General features: G+C 31.8%; 1 protein-coding gene across 1 annotated transcript; it reads right to left on the reverse strand.

Moving 5' to 3' along the window:
- Window positions 1–347: 347 nt before the first annotated feature.
- Window positions 348–1941, reverse strand: LOC133822288 (stemmadenine O-acetyltransferase-like). Its single transcript, XM_062254573.1, has one exon. The coding sequence runs from the start codon at window positions 1853–1855 to the stop codon at window positions 470–472; it is 1386 nt and encodes a 461-aa protein (XP_062110557.1). The 5' UTR covers window positions 1856–1941; the 3' UTR covers window positions 348–469.
- Window positions 1942–17098: the final 15157 nt, after the last annotated feature.

Here is a 17098-nt window from a genome sequence, read left to right on the forward strand (position 1 = left end):
TTTGTTTATATCCAAATACTTTAAAAAGAAATTTTCATTAAAAAAAAGTAATAATAACAATAAAAATTGCTTGGTTAGGTAGGTAGTATTAAAATTTTGGAAAGTTATTACGTGTAAAATCTAGGAATTCTATACAAAAATAATAATAACAATAATATATTACAAGACGGAATTTAATTAACTATTTCTTTGGGAAAATTTGGTACGAAATATTTGTTTTTAACAAGTAGCTATGGTGCAATCGATCATACACATCTGCAGACTCTGCACCATTATATTCATTTTTAAACAAAATCAAATACATCAATTTAAAAACTCATACTCGCAGAGATTGAATTCCGAAAGAGTACACGACAACACAATATTAATATATGTATATATATAAATCATATTACAAGTATATATAAATGATGGGGATTGTTACCATGTATACCTAAAATTTTTTTGTTAAAAATATGGCCAAAGTAATTCACGAAACATTATTAGGTATAGAGCATGCTTTAAGAAAGTCCTGGTCAGCTTCAAGCTTAGCCATCTGATCCTCCTTCAATCCAATATATGCTTCAATTCCATTACCATTTTTAGAGTCCATTAAGGCAACTAGATTACTAAAAGTCAAAGAAGCTGAGCTGACCCATAGTGGCTTGCCCCAACCAAAGTCAGCATCATAAAGAGGAAACCTACACAGACTGGAAAAGCTAAAAAGTCTCAACTCTCCTCCTATCAAATACAACTCTTTTGCATATTCCATGATGAAATCAAATTGTTCTTCCTCTCCTTGTTGAACCTTTCTCAAAAAGTCATTGTCCACCTGTCTTATCCCTTCTCTTATTTTCCTCACCGCCTCACAACCGTACTCGTCGCTTGAAAAAGAAGTACCTATGACCGATGATGATGACATCGGGTATAATGAAAAGCCCCACCGATAAAGGTTCCCGAATGAGTGGTCAGGCAGTGGCGGATCAAGCTTTGGACGAAGATTTACGGGATGACACACTGAGTACACTATCTCTGATTTGGCCAAGTAGAGCTTGTCGACGTCGTTGCTGGTGTTTGCAGCCACAAAACGGGTCCATATGAAAGCAGATAAGGCCTCCACTCGTGATGGTCCTCTCTCGCCTTCCAAGCGTGTCTTCTTCTCGTAATTTAACCTGATAGCCTCGATCGTTTTGGCTTCAAACACAAACCTCTTTGATATGACATTTTTATTGATACTGCCGTTTGGATTGAACTTGAGTACATCCACCGGTGGAAACAATTCTGCCGAAACAAATTCAGGACGCGCTACTCGATCGCCTTCTCCACGAGCGATGGCGGCCCAAGTTTTTACGAACATGATGCAAGATAATGCATCGCCGAGCTGGTGCGATAGGCATAAGCTGACAGCGACACCGCCACGATCGAAGATGTTGAGTTGGAAGCCCAAGGAAAATTCGTTTAATGGAGAGAGTTCAATAAATGGAAGAAATTTATTGAGTTCTTTAGGGGCTGGATTGTTTATGGCATCGGAAAGATGAGACGGGGACTTGACTCGGGCTACTGAGTAGGGAATTCCCTCGTCGTTACAGTCAACGAATCGGTTGTTCTTGACTCGTCCGGCTAGAGGGTAGTAAAGAGTTAAAACCTCTGATAAAGAATTCTTAATCTTGTTGGATATTTGATCGATATTGATGGAGCCATTGTGATGATCTTGATAATCATCGTCTAATTCATAGAACAAGACTAAAGGATTGTAAGTTTGGGGAGATATTTGGTCAAGGTAGGATAGCCGATAATGGCGAAGATGGCTTGGGGTAGGAGATGAGGGCGTGATAATCTCTTTGGAGATTACTTCAACTTCAACCTCGACTTTCATTATTCTCAACCAAAACAAAATAAAGATAAAAAAATACTTAAATATATTTGGCCTTTTGATTATTCATGTGGTGTGCTGATCTTGCATATTTGCAATTAGTATTTATAGAGAAAAAATACTTATTAATTGAATAAATCATTTTTATTAAATAATTTATTCAAAATCATCTAAAATTTTTTTTATGCATATGATTAATAAAAAGAAACAAAACTATTTTTTTCAGCTGCGCAGATCTGCTATCCCACCTTTTTTTTATGTCATATTATTGTTAATTAAAATTGTCATAGAATTTTTTTTTTTTTAAAAAAAGAAGAAATATATCACATGTTCCAGTTTTAGAATTCTGTGTGCTCGGTAAATGAAAAGTAAATAACTATATTAGATTGAATTACTAGTAAAGTGTTAGGTACGTTCCAAGACTTCGGAGAGATAAGGATTAACTTGATTAACTTTAACTTGCCACGCTCTCTCTCTCTCTCTCTCTCTCTATATATATATATATAAATATATATAATTAAAACGTGTAAATAAGCTTGCCTGTACAAGAAGTATGGACTTAGTCTTAGGTAAGGTAGGTAGTTCTCCATTATATATATTTATATTGTGATAGTTGGTATATCAGTCAAGGTCTATAACAACTCGTTTTTAATGATGTAAGGTAAAACAGCATGTATGCAATAGAAATGCGTTGTATGGACCACATTATTAATTTTATAATAAAGCCATGATATCCTAAAAGTTGAATTCTAAATTTAGATATTTTTTATCAATCTTATTAGTATAAAATGGCTATATATGTAATTATATATACAGACATAGCTTAGCATTTTAAGCATATATATATATCGATCTCTTCTTCTCTCTACTCCACAAATAATTTTTTGATTGGGAATATCTTCTTCAGTATAATATTTTGATCAATTTTCTTTTGTCCAACATGTATTGAGAGTGACATATATAATTCCCTTTTGTTTCCAATTATGTATATAACTTGGTAGAATTGAATAGTATATATCTATTAATATATATATATATAATTGACTAAATCATATTTTAGTAAGCCTAATAATGTATATTATTTGTTAGATAATTTTATATAAATTCAATGGAATAATGAAAACAAAATTATATAATTGATAACTCTATGATATAGAGTTATTTATTTGACTTTTACACTTAATTATGCATAAAAAGAGTGATGATTTTGGTGTTTGTTTGTTAATTTTAAGTTGTTATCTAGCTATATAATTAGTTGATCTAATATTGGAGTCTTACAATATTTTGGGTTTAAATTGGAATTAAATAACTAATCTTGTTCTAGTTTTCTGTGTAAAAAGGGAATCAAGCGATCCATGGAAGGATTGAAGAAGAAAAATTGGAAGTTTGGTTTGGAAGCAAAAGCTGAACTTTCCAGATTGCTAAAATTCATGCTGCAGCATGCTGGAGCTCACTTGCTGACGTGGAAATTAAAGGCAACTGTGTCATTTCCTTCTAATTCGTGGCCAGGTGGCATGAGTCCATAAATGGCGCCAGCTGGAGTTTTGGGCAGAAAAGTGGTCCAATTAAGTGGGCCTAAGTGGAGGAAAAGAAGGTGGGCTTTCTAATTGGAGACATGAGGTTTTTTGTACCCTAATTTGGAAAATAGGGGTACCAGCCGTATCACCTTAGTGCAGCCATTGAAGGACTATCACTAGAAGAAAAAGTACAGAAAAATAGAGAGAAAAAGAGAAGTACAATTGTTGAAGGGGAACGAGAAGGATGTAAAGAACGCCCTAGACTAATACTTACAAAACATTCGCATAACATAGCTTATAAAAGAATACCGTCCATTATTAAAGTCTCAGGGGGACTTATTTAAAATCATGCAAGTTGGCGCCATAAGTTTAAAATAAAACATAGTTTTTTTTTATGCAAAGTTCAAAGAAAAACCAATTAAGTTAAATAACAGAGTCCCACTGATAATTTAGGAAAAAGTCCCTTAAAACAAAACATAATTTAAATGGCGTTCTACGTTGATCGTTTTATCGTCCATAGGATTGCCCCACGCCATACACCCCATGATGAAAGAACTCCTCATGTCACCACGCGTGCCATAGAGAAAACCTATTTGCTACCTGGAAGGAAAGTAAGGGGGTGAGCTAAAAGCCCAGTAAGGAAGTACAAACAAATAAGCAAGTAAGAAAAACAACAAACAACCAAACACTAACGCTCATCTAAAACAACATGGTATCATAACATAATCGTAACATTTCATCATATCATAACATAAATATGACATATCATCATATCATAACATAAATGTAACATTTCACCATATCATAACATAAATGTAACATTTCATCATATCATAACATAAATGTAACATTTCATCATATCATAACATAAATGTGACATTTCATCATATCACAAACATACAGCATACATGATGAGCATGGAACGCTAGTTGTCCATGTCACCCTATGAGGTAAACAGGAGATCACTGGTCCTTGAATAACCTCGGCGCATCCGCCCTAGGAGTCACGTCTCAATGTCCTTAGTAACTCGTTCGATGTATCTGACATCGAAATCTGTTTGATGTATCTAACATCCATACACATATCACATTCAACAGATCATCATATTAAGGCATTCATAATTTCATAACAGTTCATTCATATAACAGCCTTACCATTCATAGCATAAAATCATAAAAAATCTATCTAACTTCCTTACCTCAGGTCCAAGCTAAGAATTTCACAATCTTTTCAACGAGCCTATATCATAATCAAAATAACGTTTCTTAGGTTCATAAAATTACTATTTTGCCCTTCCATACAACTCATGTGTGCATGGGCCATGCACTCATGATAACAGTTACACTAAAACATGCAATTATCGCCAAAAGAATAATGCCCATTCTACTCATTTTACTAACATGATTGCTTTATAAAAATTACATAGTTGAATAATAATCATGATTCTGGACGTAAAAGTTTATTTGCATGTAACATGCATACGTGGGAATGTTGCGTAATAAAGACGTTTTTCAAAAACGATAATTCAACATTTATTGCTTTTATTGTTTGAAAATCAATAACCATATTACATGCTTTATGTTTCTTTAAAATTTCTAAGTTGATTAAATTTCTCAAAAATTTATTTTATTTTAGCTCAAAATAAAATATGTGACATTTTCATTAAATAAATATTAACTTACCAAGAATTAACCAACAAGCTTGGATTTAATTAAAATACTTATTTTAACATGTTTCTTTAGAAAAATATATTTTATTATTGTGTTACAAAAAATGATGTGAAAAATATATTTTAAGTGTGGAAAAATACATTTTGATTTAATTTATTTAAGACTTAGTTTTTAAGTAGTAAAAACCCATATGTGACAATTTAATAACAATTGTTAATCTTTTTAAAACAAACTTTCAGCCACTATTTATTTTATTCAAAAATCACAAATAAATAGAGTCTAAATATTTTTCTCAATCAAAATAAAGAAAAATCATTATTTATCAAAATATGCATTCATACCATTAAAATATCATTTTTCAATATTACCATAACTTAGGAAAAAATAATTTATCCCAAAAATTTATCAAATTCATTTTTAGTGAAACTTACTTCATATTTTATTACAAAATTCCAGCAACCATTTTTTTATCATTAAAATCACCATATTCAATTTTATAAACTCATTTTTTTCTCAAAATTCAATAAAAATTCTGTAGGAAATTAATTGGGTAAAATATCATAACATGAGACTTAAAATCCTCTTTTATTTTCATAAAAATTAACACATTCATCAAGAACATTATTTATGCATGCAACTCATCTTTTTATCAACTTCTACCCAATTATTTTGAAAAAAAACAGCAAGCTTAATTCTTTGTAAAACTCAACTTTTGTCTTAAAAATTACATAAAATCATTCATGCCTAAAATCTCATTATGCTCTTATAATATGCATGATTCTAATATCACTAACATAATCACATGAATCCTTTTAAAAACCATTTGTTGCAATTCCATGAAAACCAACAAAACATTATCAATAAAATAGCATATAGTAAATTTATAAGCACCATATTCACATATGCCTTATATTAACCTAGCATATTTCTATCATTATTTTCATGCATCTCATAATTTAATCATTCAAAATATAACATGCATCTAACAAAATTTCATGATCAAAATATCAAGATTACCACTTATTCTCTTACCCACATATCATAGGTCCTAAAACATGGATAAATTATATTGTAAATCACACAACATATCAAGAACACCCTTGGGTGTACCTAGGCCGAAATCACCATACAAGTATTCATAGATTATTACAATTTTTTTATGCATAGCAAAATCAACATCACAACCCTTAAACACAAATCATACTCTCACAAAATCCAAATCCTATACATCAATCCTACCAAAATCAACCATTAGCACCATTAGCAAAACCTCATATACAACCCACCAAAAACAATATAAGGCTAAGGAAAAGACCATTACCTCTCTTGATTGTAAAAATCAAGAACACAAAAGATCAATACCCCAAACTCCACACCCTTGTTCAAGCCTAGGGTTTTTATGGGAAAGCCACCATGAGGAGGAGGAAGAACCCAAACACACACAAGAAAATAACAAAAATCAAAATCATATTATCAAAAAAAGATTATGCAAAGAGAAAAACAAGAAGACATACTCTAGGGGGTTCCTCTTCACTTTCTCCTTCCTTCTTCCTTTCTTTCTTTCTTCCTCTCTCTCTCTCTCTCTCTCTCTCTACACGCCACTCTCTCTCTAGGTCACGGCAGCCACACACATACACAAGAACAATGGCTCTTCTCTCCTTTCATAGCCCCTTTATCACAAATCCCCCCATAAAGTCTCCCCAAAGACAATAAGGTAAGTTTCCATTTCTCTTTTATTTTTCTTAATTTCTCTTTATTTCAAAAAGATACAAAGGAATAAAATGTGATCATGCCTATCCCCAAATGATCATGGTCTTCAATTTTTGATTTTTACCATCTTAAGGAAAGTATTCCTTTCCCACTAGGTCCCACGCCCACTTCCTATTTCCCTCTTCTTTTCCCCTTTTTTTTTATAAATAAATTACCCAAATAAATCTAAAATAAGGAAACATAAAATGTGTAGAAAATCTACACATGTGCACCATGCTACCATGCACTAGCACACACTAAATCACTAGGGTGCATTACTATCTATCATGCACCTTAGTGCATTCCACCATAGCTCACATAATTACCTCATTTGTCACACTTAAATAAAATGTAACACTAATAGTAAAATAACATGTTACACAATTATTCACTTATTAGATTAATTAACCAAAACATTTCTAACAATTAAATAAAATAACAAACAATCAAATAAAACAAATAAACAATTAAATAAAATAACAACACTTAAATAAAACAATTCATCACACTTAACATTTAAATCAAATAAAGCACAAAATTTAAATAATCTAAAAAAAAAATTTTTTTTTTTTTTGGTGCACTACAAAGGACAAGGAGGATTCACACACCAACTATATCAGATTTGTCCCATTTACTCTTCTTCTTTTATTTTTGTATTTCCTAATTTAGAATAGCTATTTTAGAACTCATGGATATCAATTTTCCATTTCAGATTTTGGATACTAATTTAGCTATGAGCTAAGCTTTTTGAGACTTGAATGGTTAAAGAACCCTATGTCATAGTTATTAAAGTTTAAATGCATATTTACGTAAATTCACCATTGTTCATTCAAGTGTTGTTCATGATTATTGTTTGTTGTTGTTTGGCCAACAATGGCAGATTATTAAGCTAGATTTAATTCTGGAAAGGTTGAATGTAGTAGTTTGTACTTGAATGATGCAAGAGCATAACCATTGTTAGGTTGTTCTTAGTGAGTAGAATAGGAATATTTTACTTACCTTGCATAACTTTTGAGAATTAGTGCTGTTATTTGTGTTCTAAGTCTGATTTGATATAGGAATATATTTAATTGGATGGTAGAACTATATTCATGAGTTTTGGAAAAATCTGGTGAGCATATTGGGAATTCTAGTTAACTCTGGTGCGATTTGCTAAATTTAATGCTATAGCATTCTAGGCAGTTTCTGACATAGGGAGATTTAGCTATTCAAGTCCAATTTTTCCATTGATAATTCTTCTTGCTGTTATTTCTCTAGAACTTGTGGTTAATTTTAAGCATATTTTAATTTCTTTCATTTTATTTTAGTTTCAACAACCACTCAATTCAGTTTCTTAAATTTCTAAATTGTAATTAATTGGTGTTTACATTGAACTTTTTAATACCAATCCCTATGGAGACGATTCACTTATCATTATATTACTTGTGTGACTGCGTATGCTTGCATATATTAATTTTCACAACAAGCTTTTGGCGCCGTTGCCGGGGATTGGACAATAATATGATAAAATGAAGTTACAACCTAATAATTCAAAATACAAATAAATGGAGATAAACTAGAAGAATAGAGGATACAACTCAAGATAATAATATACAAATAAACACAATAGAAATAAGGATGAAGGAAGAAAATAAACTCTCACTCACACTACCAAAGTGAAAAGTAGTATAAATCACTAAACTTGAACAAGGTTCGAAATATTTGTCCAAACACTACTACAAAATACATTTTACGGAAAACCTTTTTAGGACATGCACCTGAATGTAAGTCCTAAAAAATATCTCTGGAGATTTTAGGACTCTCTGAGAGTCCTAAAAAATCACATTTTAGGACTCACAATAAGAGTCCTAAAAACATATGTGAGTCCTAAAAAACCTGAATAAAAAATTTAAGAGTGGTGACTTTAAGGATTCACTTTGGGTGTCCTAAAAGAATATTAAGGACTCCCAAAGTGAGCCCTAAAATATTTTAAGTAAAATTTGATAAATACACTATAATATTTTTTAAATTGGGGATTTTTACTTAAGGTTCCATAAAAAAATTTCAGCACACAAAGAAGAGGAGAGAATAGGGTCTTGGCTACTTGGGTTTGAAACCAGGGGGCAACAGCGGCAGGGCAGTGATGGTCTCTATGGCAGGGGCACGTACCACGAAGGCTCATGCTGCAGACGGTGAAGTCCTATGGAGTGTTGTCGTCGACGTGTTGGGTTCCTGCTATAGGCATACGAAGACGGAGAAGAATGCAGGCATAGACGCACGACTCCTAGGTTCTCTCGGCTCCGACAACTATAGTAGAGGGTCTTGGCAGCGGCACTGTTGCAGATGGTCTCGACAACATGTTTTTTTTTCATTTCTTTGATAGATAACTCTTTTAATTCACCCAACAGTGACGTCGCAATGGGGGCTCGGGCTATGCGACGAAGGTGGTTCGATGGTAGTCTTTGGCATCAATGGTGTAGGTGATTTCTTCAATTGAGTTTTTGAGGCGAGTAATTTTGTTATGGGCTTTTGTATTTTACACATGTTCTGAGGTAGAGTTTCTCTGTTATAAGAATATATATATATATATAATACACTAAAAAAAGTATGATATTCATATTGATTTCTACGTGCTAGTTTTTCTAATTTGTAGAGAACATTATTATTGTCTTTTCTTTTCTTTTGGTACCAATTCGGCACACGCTTCTCTAATGTTAATCATATATATGTTTGGTTTTGTCAGTTTTGATTGTTGTATTTAAGGCTTATAATATTGGTTTTGATTTTGTAGGATTGTGAAATACGTTAACCCACAAAATAGAAGTAAATCTATGAAGAATAGATTTCTTACTGGTGCACCTAAATAGCAGAATCAATTGTTGTCATTAAAATTTTAAAATTTTCATTTGATTTATTACTCTGTTTTTGATATATGAGAATATATATGCACTCTTGTATGATGCAAACCAGGTGTTTGTGATATGGATTTTGAAGTGTGATGTATGAAATTTATGCAAGTTTCCCTTACTGCAGTAGCTTGTGACGGGGGAAGATTACATGACGGTGGCTTGCTGGGTTCATAACTTTGACGAAGGCTCAAGGAAGATGATATATTAGGTGGACTGGCGAGGGAACTTGAGGAGCCGAGGGCACACGATTACTTTTCTAGACCTCATAATTTTGGAGCTGAAATCATGATGGTAAAGTATATATATATATATTGATTTTGGAATCGAATTTTATTGATTGGTGAAGTTTTATTTAACACAAAGAACACAACAATAAAAAAGGGCTTTTACTTCGGTTTTTAAGCTAGATTTACTTCGGTTTTCGCTAAAATTCGCAACCGCAGTAGTTCGGAGCGAAGTAAAATGTAGTTAAAAACCGAAGTGAAAAATAGGCTTTCTACTTCGGTTATTATGTAAAAACCGAAGTAGAATCCCCATTTTCTACTTCAGTTTTTACATAATAACCGAAGTAGAAAGCCCCCCGCTCCTTTTTTTAATAATTATTTCTAATTATTTTTAAATGGCCTAATTCTATTTTTATATATTTTTTTGCCCTAATTTTTTTAAATAGTCTAATTATATGAATTTATAGTTATATATTTTTACAATTGGAATTGGTTTATTTTCATTTAATTTATAATAGAAATAAAAATCACAAAATTTATACGCTTAGAATTAAAATTCTTATAAAATTAAATATTTATACATTCACATAATTGTTAAGTAGAATAACCTAATCATTCATATATACATTCACATAATTGTAATTAAGTAAAATAACGTAAACATTTATATATACATTCACATAAAACTAAAGGTATGTATAAACAAAATAGCTTTACTAATAAATTTAAGTCATCAATTAGCTTAACTATTCTTGTTGGATTGGCAAGATGTCCTCCCGACCCTTGGCTACAATTTGACTACTAGTAACTTTGTCATTTAGTTCATTCTACGAAACAAACTAATGATAGATTAAATTAGTAACTTGTAACAACACTTAAAAAAATTTCCTACTTTGCTTTAAAACACTTACAGCTCTTTCTTTAATTTTTTTGTCCAAATTATCTTCGACAAGAGTCTTCTTCGTTTCTCGCGCTCTTATCCAAATTTCATATCCATCTACATCTTCCACTCCTAGATTTTTTTTCTAGCACATCAAACATAATTGAAGTTTAATTATTAAATTTTCCTAAGTCTAACAAAATTTCGGCAGCATAACAACTGCATTTTAACATCTCTAAAAATTTTAAAACCTATAAATAACACAAAATATAGTGCAAATTGAAAAAGGAAAACAATTAATAAAATCTATAAAAAATTGGCAGAGTTTCCTTTGTTTTTGTAGCATATCCCAATTTTATAATTATATATAAATTCAACACAAACAAACACAAAATCAACATACATAATTCCATCCTTATATCACCGCCAACAACAAATTTCTCAGAACCTACTTCACTAAAGTAATACATGCATGATTTAACTCTAATTTTATAAATAAATATTGCAATAGTAATAAATAAAATGTAAGGATTACTCACCTCCAATATTACTCTTGAAGTCACCCAAAATCAATACCGAATTGGCAACTAAATCAACAACCCTACTAAAAAGCATAAAAAAAATAAATAAAAATGAATTACATAATTAATTAAACTAGTTACATAATCATCAGACAACATATCAAGCTAGCTAGTTATAGAAAATAAAAAACAAATGTCACTAATAATCCAAACATTTCAAGTTCTAACATTAGCAACAACATTACCTATTGAAGCTATGTTTAGAAATTTAAATAGCAAGTCACAACAATTTTTAAATTTTACTAATATATATATAATTAATAACATTATATAAAATAACAAAATAAATAAAAAAATATAACACAAATATACTAAAAAATAAGTATTAAATTCGGAATAATATAAAAAAAAATTAACACAAACAAAGTTTTAAGCTAACAAACCTTCTTTGAAGCTCAAAATAACCTCTAAATCAATATTAGCAACTCTAAAACCTATATATAATAAACACATTATATCTATAAGAAAAAAAATCTGAAAATAATATAGAAAATTAAAAAAAATCATACAAACAAAGATTTAGTGTTTCATACCTTTTTTGAAGCTCAAGATTTTATTTTAATGCAAGAAAACCAGTCAAAGTCTAATAACAATACCCATTTTCAAACCCTAAAAATACCCACACCCAAAATCTTTATTTTCTCCCTCAAAAATAAAAATGGAACTAATATTTCTATTTTTAAGTAAGAAAAATGGTTTCAAATGGTAAAAAAAATATAAAAAACTGGTATATTTTATAAAACTCTCACGGGAGTACGACAACAATGGAGGTTTTCTGGGTTTGGCATTTGGGATTTTTGCTTCAGAGAGATGAATGAACCGCGGGAGCTATATATTAAGGGTAATAAAACTCTTTTACTTCAGTTCTTATACAAAAACCGAAGTAGAAAGTACCCTTTCTACTTCGGTTCTTATATAAGAACCGAAGTAAAAGCCTTCAGGGCTGCATTTGGTTTGCTCCACTTTTCACTTCAGTTTTTTCATAAAAACCGAAGTGAAAAGCCCCGATATAGTGTGGAAACAAAACATGACCCTTGTCTATTTTCTATTTTAACTTCGTTTTTTTAAGAAACCGAAGTAATAGCCTTTTTTTTTTTTATGTACTACCATTCCCAAAAGCAAAGTAAAAACCCATTGAAAGGCTTTTACTTCAGTATTTTTATATTCTATGTGTAAAAAACGAAGTAAAAGCCTATATTTCTAGCAGTGGAATCATTGTGAAAATAAGTACTATTTGTGTGTCTTAAATTGTTTGATGAAAGGTTCCTCTAAGGTAAATTACATTTTATTGATGATCTTGTATAGTTTAAGATGTATTTATGCATTATTGTTTGATTTAATTATTGATCATCTTTTTAGTATAGAAGATCACACACAATCTGTTTGATAAAAGTTCTCATATGTTTTTTGAATTTTAAAGTATTGATTTTTATTGAGTAAATGCCCATTGCTAGGACTTGAGATGATTAGAAGTTATATGTAATAATTCAAGAAAGCAAGATCGAATTTTTTTTTGATTTTGAAGTGAGTATAAAATATGAATAAATTAAATGTCATATTTTGCTTGAATAAGTTTTCCATAGAAAGAATCAATTGCCCTTACTTGTGCATATATATACATCAATATACTAAATGTTGTTTGTGTTTGATCTTTAGATGATTGACAACTGAAACTTCCGGAACTATAAGACCAACTTTGTCGTATTGGCTATACAATAAACAAATGCTAATTATAATAGATTGGGATTTTGTTTAACACTGCCCTTTTTCCAATGTGCGAAAATGAAGAGAGTGAAAAGATGATGCTAGCAATTCTTGAGAGAAAATGATAATTTAGAATACAGATTCAGCATAGTACAGTACATAAGCTACTTTCTATTTTCCTTTTGCCTTAGTAATTAAATTTTAACGTATTATTCAATAATATTCCATTGGCATAAAAATTTCACAAACAAATTTTATTGCAGTTAAAAAGTTGAGTTACAGATAAATGTGGTGCTTTGGGTAGATGGTCTACAAGTGATATCCTTGTTACAGATAATATGAAAATGAGCAGGAGCATACTAGCATTCATTTCTGTAATGACCCACTACTCTAGACTATTTGGACCATTAACGAAACTATACATAAAATCCTTAAAAGAACTTACATTTGCGAAAATACCATTATTTTATTAGGTAACTTATAAAAATAAGAGTTACTTACAAAGTAAATACCAAAACGGATATGGGATCCCATTGTCTTTAAAACAAAAACATAATTTAAAATAATAAGACATTACATAATTAGTGCGGAAAATACATGTAAAAAGACATAAAACCGAAACTACATCCTCGAATCGAATAACACTCGGCCCCTTGACTCCATTCACAATCGATACACATCATCTAAGCGTCACGAACCTTTCCGCCTCTAAAGCTTATTTTCCTGCACATAAAACAAAAAGGAATGAGCCTAATGCCCAGCAAGGAAAATCTAACACATAGTCATATACATAATTTCATAAGAAAACATAAAGACTTAACATAATACATAATACATATAACATACACTTATTATAATGGCCATTATTACTTGGGGTCCCATAGACTAAACAAGCATATGCCCATGGGATTAGTGGGGTCCTACTAGCTAAGTAGGTCATATGCCCATAACCCATTTGGGGTCTTGTTAGTCATATGGGTCATATGCCCAAGCCTACAAACATATATACATATCATAACACATTTGATAACATAAAACATATAGATAACATAAGCACATAACATATTGATTCTAGCCTATTTTCCTTACCAAAGTTACCGGGATATAATGGACTGAGTTGGGACTTTTGGGAACACTCCTAAAACCATAAGAAAGAGTGAGTCTAAAGAAAGGAGATGAAATGAAAGAGATGGAAAGACTAAACCATACAAAAAACATACTTACCGACTTATATGCTTAAGAACTTGGATTCCCTAACCAAAATAAGAATGAGGTTAGGGGACTGAGTAGAAGGTTTTGAGAAAGGAAATAACATGAAATAAATGAAATAGAGTTTCGGGTTTACCTTAAAGATTTGCAAGATCAATCTAACCTCCACCGAAATACTATAGAACTCACTTCCCAAAGTGTTTGATAAGCTTATGATGTTTAAGCTTATAATTTTTTCCCAAACCAAGTGTTTACACTCTCACACTCACTTAACACTAGCAGCTTCTGAACTTAGAGCAAATGGTGAATAATGGCTGGGTACTAGGTCCTATTTATAGAGTTTGGGAATGAAAGTATCTTGATTTTACTTGAATAAAAATAATGGCTTTTTAGGTGAAAATCATTTGAATAATCGTTCAGCAGAGACTGAAGACTCGTTCAAAAGATGCTGGACTTATGGAGGAGTTTGAATGGCTGAAAGGAAAAGAATTCAAAAGTATTTGAATTTAGGCTGGAGGAGGCGATATATCGCCCCCTATAGGCGATATATCGCCTGGACCATTGTTCCCGAGGCGACCGTGCATCGATTCGTGTTTTCCGTATCTACGTGTTGCGATATATCGCCCCCTATAGCTGCGATATATCGACACACGCTGAATATTTAAACACGAAATTACACATTTTTAGCTAAGTTTGAATAGAGTAAACAGCCTTGACTAAGCCCTCAACGTACTCAAAGCTGCTGACTGACCCTATAACATTCAAACTTTACTCCTTATTAAATTAAATCCTCAAAAATCTTAAATCCTTAATCACCATTCATAACATGTGCTTAAAATCCTATTGGTTGATGTCTAAACCTTATAATATAATAAATATAATCCTTAATATCAGTCACATTAATCAAACCTTAGGTTATACTTAATATTCTTAAACTATAGATTAAACTTAGAAAATCTATAAGTACTACTATAAGTGTCCAAATAATTCCCGGTTTGAACCAAAAATCCATAGTAACAAAGATAACACTAAACATACTATAACACTACTAAACAATTAGCTAAGTAAAGTTCTTGGACTCTACAATTTCCTTTCATTTTGTTCAAAAGTGATGGCATTCACTTTTTTTTTTTTCTCTGATTTTCTTCTTGTTTTTATCACATACGGATTGGTGAGAGAAAGGGTGTTCAACTCTTCGTTAAGTACTTTTTACTAGCTGATAATTGTAATGGAAATTAACAATACTCTTTTGTTAAAATTTCATATAAATATATATATATTCTTTGTGATTGTTTAACCATCATTTGCCTTGTTTCCCTTTTTTTTTTTTTTTTGGTTAGGATCCAGTTGCTTTAAATTTATATTTTGTTCAAGGAAGATTTTTAAGTGATAGTATTTATAATGGGTTTATGATTTATTAATACTTTAGTGATTCTTTTAAAGTGTAATGCCACAGAATCCCTAAAGAGGTTTAATGGTTGGATTAGTAGGCCGGGAGGGCCATAATTGATTTATTACACCATTAAACAATTATATGCATGTTTATGTGAATTATATTATAATATGATGTTAAATGCATGCATGTGGGTCCACATTTCATTAGAAGGGCATTTTGGTAATTTGGCTTGTTGAGGGCATATTTGTATATTTTGGTGCATGTTTGTGATTTATGGATGAGATCCCATCATTATGTGGATATGTTCGAGCTATTCAGCATGAGACGATCTTAGGATACAAGTTAGCGGTTTTGTCATAACGGGGTCAATTATTGAGATATTGGATAATGATAATGATTATTTGATGAGATATGGGGAGTTAGTGAGATCAGGAGGAAATTCTGGGAGTCTTAACTATTTTGTCCCCGGGGGCGTTTTTGGGACCTCGAGCATTAGGATTTATTTGAGGTTACTTAAGCTTGAAGTAGCCTGTCAGAAAGAAAACTACGTTCAAACACCTTTGTCTCTCTCCCGTTATCCTTTTGACTGTTCGTCGCAATTTCGAAGAAAACTTGGGTTTTAGGAGTCGGAATCAAGCAAGGATCGAGGCATAGTGATCTTAGGAAAGATTAGAAGCTTCTTGATGGAAGGATTTAACGAGAAACAACTTGATCAAAGGTAATCTAAGATTTATGTTTTGAGTTTTAGAGTTTCTAAGCTTTGATTTGGATTTTGTGTGTTGATAAGTTTTTGATTTGTTTGAGCCTCGGGATTTGATAATTTTGGATCATTGGGATGTTTGTGAACTTTGATTTATGGATTTGGAGATGTTTAAGTAGGTTTTTGGAAGGATTTAGAAGTGGAAAATCGGGGTTATGGCTGATTTCCCAGGTGGGGTTGCGGCCCAAGCAGGTTGCATATGGGCGGTGGAGTTGTGAGGTTTGGGGGCCGCGGCACTGGGGAAGGTGGGCTATGGGGCTTGCTTCAGATGCCCCTATCTTAGTTGGGGACCGCGGCTCAGGGTATTGGATCCGTGGCGCTTGAGGGTTTTTGAGGTCAAATAAGTGTTTTGATCATGGGAACTTAAATCTTAGGCCTCGGGATCGTTCTTACTACCTGGTTTAGTAGGATTCAATGTCTCGGAGGCTATGTATTGGTTCGGGAACCTTTGTTATTCATTTTATTGATGGAATCCCATATTTGGTTATGACTAGGTGACCGCTAAGGAACTAAAAGATAGATCGTTCTCAAAGGTCGTTCTTTTGCTGATTCTCACTCGAATCAGAGGTAAGAAAACTGCACCCCATATGTGACATGCGTGGTTATTCATGAGGCATGTTGAACGTTTAAATATTGACATTGATTGAATACCGAATGCTTAGCAAATC

This window comes from Humulus lupulus, chromosome 3 (genome assembly GCF_963169125.1).
Source record: "Humulus lupulus chromosome 3, drHumLupu1.1, whole genome shotgun sequence".
In the NCBI taxonomy this organism is placed as follows: Eukaryota; Viridiplantae; Streptophyta; class Magnoliopsida; order Rosales; family Cannabaceae; genus Humulus; species Humulus lupulus.

Coding starts and splice junctions, on each gene's coding strand:
- LOC133822288 (XM_062254573.1), bottom strand. CDS start 1,855: ATGAAAGTCGAGGTTGAAGTTGAAGTAATCTCCAAAGAGATTATCACG.